The sequence below is a fragment of the Chaetura pelagica genome, unplaced genomic scaffold, assembly GCF_000747805.2.
Source record: "Chaetura pelagica isolate M959 unplaced genomic scaffold, ChaPel_1.0 scaffold344, whole genome shotgun sequence".
Classification (NCBI taxonomy): Eukaryota; Metazoa; Chordata; class Aves; order Apodiformes; family Apodidae; genus Chaetura; species Chaetura pelagica.
In genome coordinates, this window is record NW_009953098.1 from 730,062 (window position 1) to 743,066 (window position 13,005).

The 13,005-nt window shown below is 55.6% G+C and overlaps 1 protein-coding gene across 1 annotated transcript; it reads right to left on the reverse strand.

Moving 5' to 3' along the window:
• Positions 1-6,474: 6,474 nt before the first annotated feature.
• Positions 6,475-11,210, reverse strand: SLC7A3 (solute carrier family 7 (cationic amino acid transporter, y+ system), member 3). Its single transcript, XM_009997057.1, is given in 12 exon segments — positions 6,475-6,608; positions 6,718-6,826; positions 7,108-7,274; positions 7,863-7,942; positions 7,944-8,042; positions 8,343-8,445; positions 8,525-8,664; positions 8,836-9,058; positions 9,995-10,107; positions 10,209-10,389; positions 10,477-10,635; positions 10,841-11,210. Coding segments are annotated over 12 exon segments (1,878 nt in total).
• Between the last annotated feature and the right edge of the window lie 1,795 nt (positions 11,211-13,005).

Here is a 13,005-nt window from a genome sequence, read left to right on the forward strand (position 1 = left end):
CAAAAGTGAGTTTTGCAAGGAACCAGATGAGAACAATGATGACTCAAACCAAGCTGGTGTTAGTGCCCAACAGTCAAACCAACAGCTTCTATGCTGAGCACCCACCTTGGCAGACGGGGCCCAAGTCATGGCCTGTTCTTATGAACATTTGGAGGAGTAGAAGAAACTCATAGGATGGGAGACTAATATCCATGTGTTAAAGGACAGACAATAGTAGTTAATGAGAATGTATAAATCTGTATGTTGGCTATAAAGATGGTTTAAGTATGTAGTAGAAGTTGTAAGTGTTGATAAGATGGGATTTCATTAATAAGAATTAAATACAATGGGATGGTTAGAATATATAAGTATTAAATTATGTGGGATCTGAAAATGACACAAATGGTATGGAATAGGCTGTGTCTCCATGGTTTCCCCTCCTCACCCAGGAGTCTGTAGGTGGGCAAGATCTTGGGACGGGACATAGCCAGGCCAGCTGACCCAAACTGACCAAAGGGAGTTTTTATACCACATGACATCTGCTGAGCAATACAAGCTCAGAGCAAGGAGAGGAGGGGGGCATTTGTTGTTACAATATTGGTCTTCTGAGCATCTGCTGTGCTTACTGAAGCTCACCTTCCTGGGAAGCAGCCAGACATCACCTGCTGACGGGGAGTAGGGTAAATATTTTGTTTTCTTTTGCTTCTATGCACAGCTTCTGCTTTACCTATCTGCCTTTATCTTGACCCACAAGTTCTTTTCCATCTTACTTCTTCCCCCCTGTCCTGCTGAGGATGGAAGTGACAGAGCAGCTGGGTCAACCCACTACAACTGTGAATCTTGCACCTGTTGCAGATTGTGCATCAAAGCCACATATTCTCTGATATGAACCAGAGGGGAACATCTGTTGGTGTCTCAAAGCTGCTGTCACTTGCAAGCACAAAGATGGACACTAAAAGGGGGCATGAGCCTCACCATGTTTCTCTTGGCTTCCATCTTGGTGCTGGCTTTTCCTTCTCTTCTCTTTTGCAATAGCTGATGGCAGAAAGAAGTTGCTCCTAAAGTGTATGGCTGCTTTTAATAAGACAAATCCTGATGTTTCACATCAGCAAGTTCTGGAAGTTTCCTATCCTGTCACCTGTTCCACAACCAGAGGAGTGTATCAAGCAAAACAAAGGCCCAATGAGCATTTCAGAGAGGAAGGAACCAGAAATTCCCTATGTTTATGACAGGCTTTCTTCCCTTTTTAAGAAGAGCATGGCTGACACTCTCTTGCCTGTTCTTAGGGTCTGAACAAGAAGCCAGAAGGAGATGAAAACCCGTTCTGATCTGTCCCCAAGAACCTCTCAACTAGGGCAGGTAATTCCATTGAACAAGTTAAATTCTGCCTGTAAATTGGGTTTGTATTATGTAAATAATAGCAGCTGCTCCCTGCCCGGTAATGTGTAATCATGATTTTTATGCATTATCTCATCCCAGATAATAGAAGATGTTGCACACCCATCTGCAGAGCAGGCATACAATTTAAATTGGTTTAATGCTCACAAGAGCCCGAGGTCTTGAGAACTGAACGGGAAGGGGGAGTTACATTCAGTTTGTTGAAATGTCTCCTACCTGTTTGTTTTGCAAGTCTGGTTGCTGCTCCTGTACAGCTGTCACAGGTTTAGTATTCAGCAGATTTAAGCAGTGACACCAGGGACAAGTCTGTGATGTGGGTTGTCCCTGAAATGCAGTGAAAAGGAGCAAGACATCAACTTAAAAGTGAAAAATACAAGCAATTGTCTGTCCAGCCTGGCAAAGCATCATCAGCATGAAGTTCTTTGTGGAGAATATGAATTACAGAGGGAACAATTGCCTGGGCAAACACAGCAGGGAAACAGGAAAACTTAAGGAAGATGGGGAGAGGTATCAGCTATGGAAGTCTAGAATTAGCAAATAAATTTCTCATGTATTAGATAGAGGAACATGAGACAAGGTTTCAGTTTGCTCCTGGAAGAGCCTAGTGTGGCTTGTTGGACACATCAGTTCTGTGTATGTGACAGAACATGCAGACATCTGCTCAATCATGTGCCTGGACTGTTTTATGACTGTAGAAGGTGTTAGACACTATTTCTGCAAGCTACTGTGATTTCAGCTCTACACAGATCTCCCTGTCCCACTCACTTCAGTCTGGAGGAAGACTTCAGCAAGTCCCAAAACAGGGCTAAGTGATCTATGCACTTTCTCTTTCAACATAACCTTTGCAAAGAGATTTGTGCTGACTTCTATTCAAATACATGTATTTGCCCAAAATAATCCACCTCAAATGCTACAGCTACAGTAAATGTCAGGAACCCTTCCTTCTAACAGCAGTTCCAGATGGAACCAAAGAGAGATGAGAAAGTTCACGAGTCAGTAGGTGCTCCCAGCTCTCTGGGCTCACTTCCACTACCATGAAGGTGTGAGTGCCATTGAGATGCACTGTCTAAGAAGAGAGGTACTCCTGGAAGTCCTAAGGGACCAGGGCAGCCTCCCACTTGGTGCAGGCATCACTGCAGCACACTGTCAGTTCCAGACCAGGCTGTGACAAGAACTGCCCTTTGGCTACTTGCAGCATGGGCCAGGGAACAAGAGGGGGGACCAGCAGCACCAGCTGCAACACTGGAAAGAAAGGGGAGCAAGAAAAGAGCAACCACCTGGCAGCAAGTCATCGTGCCAGACCTGCAAAGACAAAGCAAGGAGAGCATTAAGCCTGCATGATTAAAGAGTGGCCACCTGCCGTGGCTGCAGGGGCAGCCTCCCACTTGGTGCAGGCATCACTGCAGCACACTGTCAGTTCCAGACCAGGCTGTGACAAGAACTGCCCTTTGGCTACTTGCAGCATGGGCCAGGGAACAAGAGGGGGGACCAGCAGCACCAGCTGCAACACTGGAAAGAAAGGGGAGCAAGAAAAGAGCAACCACCTGGCAGCAAGTCATCGTGCCAGACCTGCAAAGACAAAGCAAGGAGAGCATTAAGCCTGCATGATTAAAGAGTGGCCCCCTGCCGTGGCTCGGGGCTGGCAGGATTACCAGATGCACACAGCTTCCTGCCAGCTACTGGGTCGAGCATGCTTGAGCTGTTACCACAAAGAGCGGAAAGGCTGGGACTTGCCTGGAGCTGGGTGAGCAAGGAGCGACAGGAATCTCACTCATTACCAGCTTTGATGTCCTGGAGTTCTGGATGGTGAGCCCCTGCAACACAGAAATATCACAAGCTGATGAGTTTGCTGCTCTGTTGCATCAGTAACCCTGTCTGCCCCGGGGTGGATTCCCCAGATTGCAGGGCTCATGCCCTGCTGATGGATGTGTCCCACCTGGCAGCCAGCACAGCTCCTGTCCACCAGCTGCTCATCTGAGGGGAGGACCACTGGTACCATTGTACCTGCTTGCTGGTCCTACAGGGAAGAAGGTGGTGCATTAATTCCTCAGGCTGAAATATTTGCTGTCACAAATCAGTGCGGGCCAGCCAGATGGCTGGATCGTTGTGCCCAATTTAAAATTTAATCAGCATCTATATCTCCACGTGCCAGGTACCACCCATGTTCTGGAAGGGGAGCAGAGCAAGAGTCGGGCTGTGCAGTGCCAGCTCTCCCCTCCAACAGCCCAGTCCTGCCCTGAGCCTGCACACACACATGCAGCCCCCCGGGAAGCTCTTCCTTGGCAAGCAGCTGGTCAGTAAAGAGAACTGCTCTGAAACCCTGTCAAGGAAGCAGCTTCAGGCTTGCTTGGCTCCCTCCAAGGCTCTGCCAGCCGCTCTGCCAGCAGCTGCCCTGGGGAGGCCCATGGCCGGGCAGCAGGCAGGAACACAGCAGTGCTGTGAGATCTGGGTGGAAACTCCCCCGCTGACGGGCCAAACCACAGGCAGCTGTGAGACAGGCTGGGACTGAGCTGCTCAGGGACAAAGCCTGGCTGAGAGGCCTGCGCCCTTTTTGATGCCGTTTTCTCAAACCAGAAAATGGCCCCTTCCAGACTGGCATGGGAGGGGAAAGCCCACCCTGCTGCCCCCAACATCTGACAGCCTTCACCCACAAACGTGGGCCCCAGGTTGCTCTCAGAGCAACTCAGCTGGCCGCACACAGGGTGATGCAGCAGCAGCTAAAGCAGTAGGAGAGCACACACAGGCTGCTCCCCTGCACCCACAACGTTTTGGGGCTCTGGCTGGGTGTTATTCATCCACCAACTGATGCACTAAGATGTGCAATAATGACAGCGGGGGCCAGGAAGGGCCAGTCCCAATGGGTGCCCAGGATGGGATACCAGTGCTCCGTGACACAGACATGCACAAACAAACACACAAATACACACATGGGCATGGACTTGCACATGTGCATGGGGACACAGGCACAAACAGGCTCAGGGGGCTGTTCCAGACCCCAGGGTGAGGACTGCAGCCGTGGGCCTATTAACCCTTAGACTTGGACAACAGCACCAGACCCAGGTGTGTGGGTGCCAGGAGAGCTGTGGGCACAGGGCTCAGCAGGGCTCCAGGGGCTGCCCCAGCCAGAAGAGCCACACCAGGTGGGAGAGCGGGAAGCCATGGGAGGGGAAAGCCCACCCTGCTGCCCCCAACATCTGACAGCCTTCACCCACAAACGTGGGCCCCAGGTTGCTCTCAGAGCAACTCAGCTGGCCGCACACAGGGTGATGCAGCAGCAGCTAAAGCAGTAGGAGAGCACACACAGGCTGCTCCCCTGCACCCACAACGTTTTGGGGCTCTGGCTGGGTGTTATTCATCCACCAACTGATGCACTAAGATGTGCAATAATGACAGCGGGGGCCAGGAAGGGCCAGTCCCAATGGGTGCCCAGGATGGGATACCAGTGCTCCGTGACACAGACATGCACAAACAAACACACAAATACACACATGGGCATGGACTTGCACATGTGCATGGGGACACAGGCACAAACAGGCTCAGAGGGCTGTTCCAGACCCCAGGGTGAGGACTGCAGCCGTGGGCCTATTAACCCTTAGACTTGGACAACAGCACCAGACCCAGGTGTGTGGGTGCCAGGAGAGCTGTGGGCACAGGGCTCAGCAGGGCTCCAGGGGCTGCCCCAGCCAGAAGAGCCACACCAGGTGGGAGAGCTGGAAGCACCTGCAAGGAGCCAGTAGTAGGAGTCGGCTGTGATTAAGGGCTGGAGCCTGAGGCTCTGACAGGGAATCCTGACCCAGGGCAGTGGGGCAGGCAGAGCCCAGCTCTACAGCTCCCAGGCAGCCCTCATAGAGCTGATGCTGTAGGGCCCTTGCCGCTGACCCTGTTCCACTGCCAGTAAACAGGGAGAGACACCAAAACCACGCAAGTTGCATCTGCCCTAAATTGGTTTGTTTTGCAAAATAATCTGTCATGGTTGATTTAGACCAGACCAGAAACAGGGAAATCATCATCTTCTCACATGGATACAGTCCAGCTCCTGGCCGTGCTTCCTCTGCAGGCCACTACTGGAGCTTCCAGGAGATATTTCCAAGGTCTTTACTGCAGCTGCTGCCCTGGGACATGGTGACACAGTCCCAAGCAGCACAAGGCCTGCAGGGTGGGGCTATGGCAGGATGGTGTCCTGCCCACAGGTACCAGCAGTGCTGGGTTGAGCTGCTCTGGAGCACTGCTCCACGGTTCCTGGACAGTGAGAGGGTTGGTGGCTCCAGCTGGCAGGTTTTGGGCAGGGAGCTCACCCAGCACAGCCAGCTGTGGCCAGGACCTGCTCTGTGCTGGCACCAGCCTGGCATCCAGCCCAGGAGCACGTGGGGTCCTGCCTGGGGAGGGGCCGGGACCACAGAGCATTAACACAAGATGCCACAGGACCAACAGAGACAAGCACTTAAAAACCATTTTGTTTAATATGTATAAAAGTTGACATTAAAATACCAATTATACAAAGGCCTACAAGGCTGGACATGGGTACGGATACACTGCGGACATCTTCACAGACACCTGAACTAGTTGCTCACACCAAATAGCATGGCCAGGGCAGCATGGGGCTCAGGGGGGCATGCAGAGAGGGTTTTGGCCAGCTGAGCCCCAAGCTGCCCCAGCTTCCCGTCCTGTGCTGGAGCACTGGACAGCTGGCAGTACCAGAATGAGCCTCCCAGGGCTAACTGCACAGCTTCAGCCATAGGTGCCATGTACATGCCCAGCACGTGGAAAGCATGGAGAGCAGGTGGTGACCACAGCCACATGGACAGACAGAACAAGTACAGCTGTACCATCACGCGGGGCCTGCTGTGCGCAGGGAAAGCAGCATTTCTGACAGCAGCTTCCATGGTGGGAGGGCTGTACTGGTGTCACTGCCCCTTGGCAGCACTGGGAGGATGGACCAGTGCTCCTACCTGGCCCAGGGATTCATCTCCCTGACCTCTGCTCTGCGAGGGGAAAATACTGGCTCCACGGTCCTGACTTTGGGATCGTGTGGATCCCAATCTTGTACCCTGAGCAGGAATACTGGCAGAGGTCCATGGAGTGCTGGTGCCTAGGTCCTCAGACTGCCGCAGCCCCAGGGCTAAGGTCCAGTCCAGGGTGGTGCAGAGGCTTTTCTACTGTGGCACGGGGCTCCTCCGTGTTTTTCCCTTCCACGCTGTTCCGAATCCCATAGCCAAAGTAAATTATAAAACCTGCAGGACAGTTTCCACAATGAAATGCACAGCGGTGGGCTACCAGGGTAACATCCCCCCCCAAGGGAAGATGCTGCAGGCACCATGTTCCCCTCTGCAGGACACCTACCCAGAGCCATCCAGATGGCAAAACGCACCCAGGTGCCAGCACTCAACTGTACCATCAGCAGGATGTTAACAAAGATGCTGAAGACTGGCAGGAGTGGGAGGAAAGGCACCTGTGAGGGACAAGAGATGCAGTGTCAGCTGTGCCTTGAGGGACCTTGCCAGGCTCCGAGGATGCTTCTGGCTGCAGAGGGATCCCACCCCTGCCACAGCCTAGAAGACCCTGGCACTTCCATGACTTCCATGAGGCATCTCAGAGAGCTGTGTCTCAGGGCCCTGGGCTTTCCTGGATAGTTACTGCCCAGCAGCAAGCCCTGGCAGACCCTGCAATGGCCCAGACCCTGCTAGGGGCCCACAGGGGTGCAGACACCGAGCCGCTGGGGGCTGCACTCACTTTGAAGTTCAACCGCACGTTGCTCTGTGGCTGCCTCCAAACGATGATGATGGGAATGAGCAGAGCCACAAGGAGCAGCACCAGGGCCACAATCCAGCCCACATTGGCCTCCTTCAGTGCAGTCACCTGAAGTGTCAGGACCACGCAGATGACTGTGATCAGTGTAGCTGCAAGAGAGGGGGCAGTCAGGGGGCTGCACGGCACGTGGCTTCCTCCAGATGCCCAGCCTCACCCACAGCTGGGCTGAGGCACTTGCACCTCTTGGTCAGATATGGGTCCAGCACACGCTCCCCAAAGTCTCAGGAAAGTGCTTTGCTGCGCAAACTTGCCAGCCTGGCAAGCTGAGGAGAGCCTGGACTCACCTGAGCTCAAACCCTGCTCTGATACTTACCCAGACCTGGCTGAGCTGCCCCATTCTGGCTGCACAATGAAGCTATTGTTGGACAGATCAAACCTCACTGGCTGAGCCTGAGTGCTCTCAGGGGGTCAAGACACCCTTGCCGGGTGGTCACCCTGGGCCAGGAATGTCACAGGGAGCTCCCATGTCCACCTGCACATGCCTAGCTCAGCACTTGGCACCCTGCTCAAGACAGAGCAGGTCCAGCACCCACTGGTGCTGCCAGCAGCATCTGTGCTGCTGAGTCCCCTCCTCTGCCCAGCGTGCCCACCATCCCCTCCCAGCTTTGCAAAGACACGCCAAAATGCTCCAGCCCCTGGCAGGAGGGGACACCAACCACCAGCTCCTGCTCACTCACCAATGACTGAGACACAGATGTAGACGATGCGCCCCGAGAGCGCAGTGGGGGTGGCTGTGGGCGGGTTGAAGAGGGTCACCAGGAGTGATGGCCGGGTTCATGACCACCCTCTCCTCCTCATTCCCAGTCAGCTCCAGCATTTCCATGGCCTTTGAGGAGTTCAGCTGCCCGAACTGGTACCTGAGCAGATGGGACAAGCTGCAGGGGACCCCAACAAACTTCCCAGCCCATGGGGACAGCGGGCAGCACCCTCTTATCCTCCCACTCCTCCAGCCCTCATGCTGCTCCAATAGCAGCCCCACAACAACCACCCCACAGATGTGGCCAGAGACATCACACAGACTCTTGTGAGCAGCCTCCATCTTGGGGGCTTGTTGCTTCTCCAGGCTGTGTCTCCCTCGGAAAAAGCTGTGGCCACAAGCCCCAGGCTCAGTGCAAGGACATTCACCACAGGCACTGCCCCTGAGAGGAGGCACTCACCGGAGGATGAGCACGCACACTGCCACCAGGGAGTAAGCCAGCAGCGTGCCAATTGACATGAGGTCCACCAGGTCCTTCAGGTCAAGCAGGAAGGCCATCATGGCTGCAACAAGGACACGCAGCATGAGCATGGCTCCCGACTGCCACGGTGCCAAGTGTCAGGTGGCAGCTGGGAGCCTTACCCGCAAGGAGCCCTGAAGTGATGGTGGCTAACAGAGGGGTTTTTGTGCGGCTGTTGATGCTGGAGAGGAACTTGAAGAGCAGCCCGTCCTCTGCCATGGCGTAGATCACACGGGGCATGGGGAACATGGAGCCCAGCAAGCTGCCGTGGGGAGAGACGGCTCAGGGCCTGTCGGGCAAGCTGAACACACCCATCACCCAGACAGGGTGAGACTGGCTGAGCAGGACAGCAGCCAGACAGGCCAAACCCCCAGCCCTGCAGGGACACATGCTGCTGGTCTCCAGGCTGTGCCAGGGCTGGAGCCAGTCCTACCTGGTGGAGAGGGCACAGAGTGAGCCGACGGCAACTGCGTAGCGGGCAGGCTCCCAGCCCACTGCCTTGAAAGCCTCAGGCAGCGGGCTCTCCTTGTTCAGAAGGAAGTAGGGCACCATGAGGGTCAGAGCTGCAGAGACCCCAAAATAAGCCACGAAGCAGATGAGGAGGGACACAATGATGCCGATGGGAATAGAGCGCTGTGGGTTCCTGGCTTCCTCCCCTGTGCAGAGACAAGAAGCAGCGTCCAACCCCGCTCCACGGCAGCGTGCAGGGCGACTGGTCCCAAGGGACAAGCCCCAGCAGGCACTTCCCATGGCAGCCTGGGGCTGTGCAGCAGTAGGCAGGGCCCGCTGGAGAGGATAGGGTGCCCCCAGCCACGCTGCTGCACTGGCAGAGGCTTTGACACTGCTGAGAGCAGAGGTGTGTGGCTGCAGCCCTGGCTTCCAGGCATGCATCTGCCCAGCAGCTGGGCTTGCAGTGCCCTGGGCTGCATCAGCTCTCTGCTCCTACCAGCAGCTCCCACAGAGCCCACTGAATGAGGATCCTCTGTGTGCACACACACAGCCACACAGCTGTTATGCCCTGTGCCCCTGGCCTTTGCAAAGGCCCACTCTCCTGCTGCACTAGGCTGCTCCTTGGCAAGGGGCTGGGCAGCTGCCATAGGATGAAAGGAGGTGGCTGACGAGGAGCCCCTGGGGGCGGGAAGCAACAGGCAGCACAGCCTGTACCAGCCACCCACTAAGTAGATTCCTGGAGGAATGAGGAAATTAAGCAGGCTCCCTGTGCTCCAGAGAGCAGCAGTCCTGCATTAACTCAATTCTTTTAGAAAAACATTGCTTGAAGCTGGGAAATAACCAGGAGGCATCAGCCTTGCCTTGGCTGCAGAAGGGCCCCCCACTGCCCTGGGAGCTGTTGGCACAGACAGGGTGCAGCCCTGCTCCCACCACACATTGTGGGGAGGCCCTTTTCCTAGGGCAGGGCAGGCAGTGAATCCTTTTGTCCTAGCCCAGCTGGGGACAGAGCCACCATGGGGAAACCTCCCAAGAGCAGTGGGAAGGGCTGTTTCCCACACCATGGAGCATCCTCCCTGGCAGGTCCCAGCCAGCTGCCAGCTGTGCTGGGGAAATGTCCACACTGCCCTCATCCAAAGTGGTACCTGTGGTGGCGATGCAGTCAAAGCCCACGAAGGCATAGAAACAGGTGGCAGCCCCGGTCAGGATCCCTTCCAGTCCAAAGGGGACAAACCCACCAGAGCCAAAGTTTTCTTTCCTGGAAATGAGGGAGGAGAGCAGCTGCTGTGGGGTGCTCAGGCAGTGGGGCAGGTGGCAGTCCTGTGCCAGACCCTGGCCTGGCATGGTTGATCTCCTCACCGGATGTCAAACAGCGGGCCTACGTATGAGCGGTTGATGTAGTCCTCCTCAGAGAGCTGCCAGTTCTTGATGTCTCCCTTCACAAAGCCAGCGATGATGACAAAGCCCAGCACCACCAGGTTCACTGCCGTGAAGATTTTGTTCACAAGGGCAGATTCACTGACGCCAAAGGCCAGCAGCACTGTGAGGACAGAAGGGGTGAGTGGGGACCTGCTAGGCTCCCATGCCACCAACCTGTGGTGCCACAGAGCCATTCCTACACACTCACCAGTGAGCAGACCAATCAGGATCACAGCAAAGAAGTCCGGGTGCTTGGCCAGCACCCCTGGCAGGTGCATTGTGGTTGTGTTCGTGAAGAAGGTGGAGATGTGGTTGCCAATTATGTTGTCAAATGCTGCACTCCAGGCTCGAGCCACACTGGCCGTACCTGGTTGATGGCAAATCTGTGCATCAGCCTGAGCCCAGAGCAGAGCAGCACTGGCCACCCCCACCCTGCCATCCACCTCCCTGCTGCTTGCACCCCACACCCTGCTCCTGTAGCACCACACACTGCCCCATGAGTCCCTCACACTGCCAGTGTGGTGCTGAAAGGAGCCTGGGCACAGAGGCCAGCACCCTACCCAGCCCCGTACCTATCACGTAGGAGAGGATGAGGTTCCAGCCAGTTGTGAAAGCCCAGATCTCACCAACGGTGACATAGCTGTAGAGGTAGGCAGAGCCAGTCTTGGGGACGCGAGCCCCAAACTCTGCATAGCAGAGCCCGGCCAGTACTGATGAGAGAGCAGCCACGAGGAAGCAGAGGACAATGGAGGGACCAGCCATATCCTTGGCCACTTCCCCGGCCAGCACGTACACGCCAGCCCCTAGGGTGCTGCCCACACCCAGGGCTATGAGGTCCAGTGTGGAGAGGCAGCGAGCGAAACGCGTGTCCTCGGAGCTCAGATCCACCACGCGCCGGCGGATCAACTTCTTCCCAATGCTGGTCATTTTTCCCCCAAACATCTTGTCCTCTCGCAGGTGGTGCTCAGCTGCTCAAAACCCCTGCAAGAGAAGAGACCGTAGGAGCATGAAGCTCAGTGTCCTGAAGGCAGCAGGATCCACACTGCAGGAAGAAGGGCAAGCAATAATGCCCACAGGAGCTGTGCTTGCTCCCAGCCAATTCACCAGCACCAAGTCCCCATCACACTGGTGGGGTAGAGACCATGGAAGCTCCCTCCAAGGCACCACGGGGCTGTGCACACCCCACCTGCACAGCTCCTGCACCAGTAGAGCAAGTAAGAGATGAACCCAAGGAGTCCATTCTGGGAAACAGGCTCATTGCACAAGCCATGTGTGGTTCCCACCACAGAGCCCCCAGATACACCCCAGAGCTTGTCCGCTGTCTACCAGCAACTGATTGGGCAGCCTGGAGATCACTCAGCCCAAACTTGACTGCTGTCACAACCCTCTGGCCTGGTGTGTGGGTGTGTTGCAATGCAGGGAGACAAAGCATTTGTCCAGCAGAGCTGTTGGCAGGCTGGGCTGACTCACTGGGATGTGGCCTTTCCCTTTCCTTCTTTGCATCATATTTTCCCAGCCTCTGCACTACACCCTCGGCAGGGGGGCACAGCCAGGCACACAGCACAGTACCCTGGTACACATCCCTTGCCTGCAAGTCTGCATACTCCGCAGGCAGCAGTCACCCTAAATACCTGACACCTCCGCTCCTCTTGCTCACATCCATCCCCTAAAAGCTCGGGGAGACAAGCATCCTGTGGTACAGCACCTTAGGCTGGTACAGCATAAGAGGAGTCACAAGCAAAGCATCTTCCAAAGCCCATGGCCACAGCTGGCACCCTGTGCCTAGCTCTGGACCACCTTCCCACCAGTGTCTTCTCCCCACCAGCTGCTCCCTTCAGTGGGAAATGAGACACGCTCCAGCCAGGGGCCCAGCGCAGCACGGACACCACGCTGTAGGATCAGTGTAAGGACACAGGAGGGCAGCTGTCACAGAATCATAGAATGGTTTGGGGTGGAAGGAACAGTAAAGATCTAGTTCCAACACCCCTGCATGGGTAGGGACACTGCTCACTACAACAGGTTGCTCAAAGCCTCATCCAACCTGGCATTGAACACTTCCAGGGATGGGGCATCAACAACCTCCCTGGGCAACCTGTGCCAGTGTCTCAGCACCCTCACAGTGAATAATTTCTTCCTAATATCCAATCTAAATGTACCTTCTTCCAGTGACCCTTTTTCACTGAGGGGGATTGCCAGGGTTGCATTGGCAGTCACCAGCTCGGCTGCTCCTCCAAAACCAGCAAACCAGCCCATTTCTGCCAAAAACCTCCTCCTGAGCTAGCATGTGCCACATTCGGCCTTGGCCCAAGAGGCCAAGGAAAGAAGTGTCCCAGCACTGTCACTCTCCTCTGCCACTGCCCGGACAGCTCTGGCTGCCTTTCTCAGTGCTGCCCGATTGCTCCAAGGATTTCTGATGCCCGACGCGAGCTCTGCAAACTGCAAGCACCGGGCTGGCAGCAGAAACGCGCTCAGCAATTATTCCCCAAGCAGCGCAGAGAAAAAGCCTCGAGCGGCACCGAGCAGGAACACGAGGGGCAGCGTCCCCGTCCCAGCCCCCGCGGGCCCCGCTGCGCTGGGATTCGACGTGCCCGGGGAACGGAACACGTTAAGCACACAGACCCGCATCCGTCAGACCCAGGCGGGTGGGCTGGCTCCGTTCAGCCCACGGCCAGAGAGGTGTCTCGCAGAAAGCCACGCTGTCTCACTGGCTCCCGAAACCGAGAGCTGGCAGTCGGCT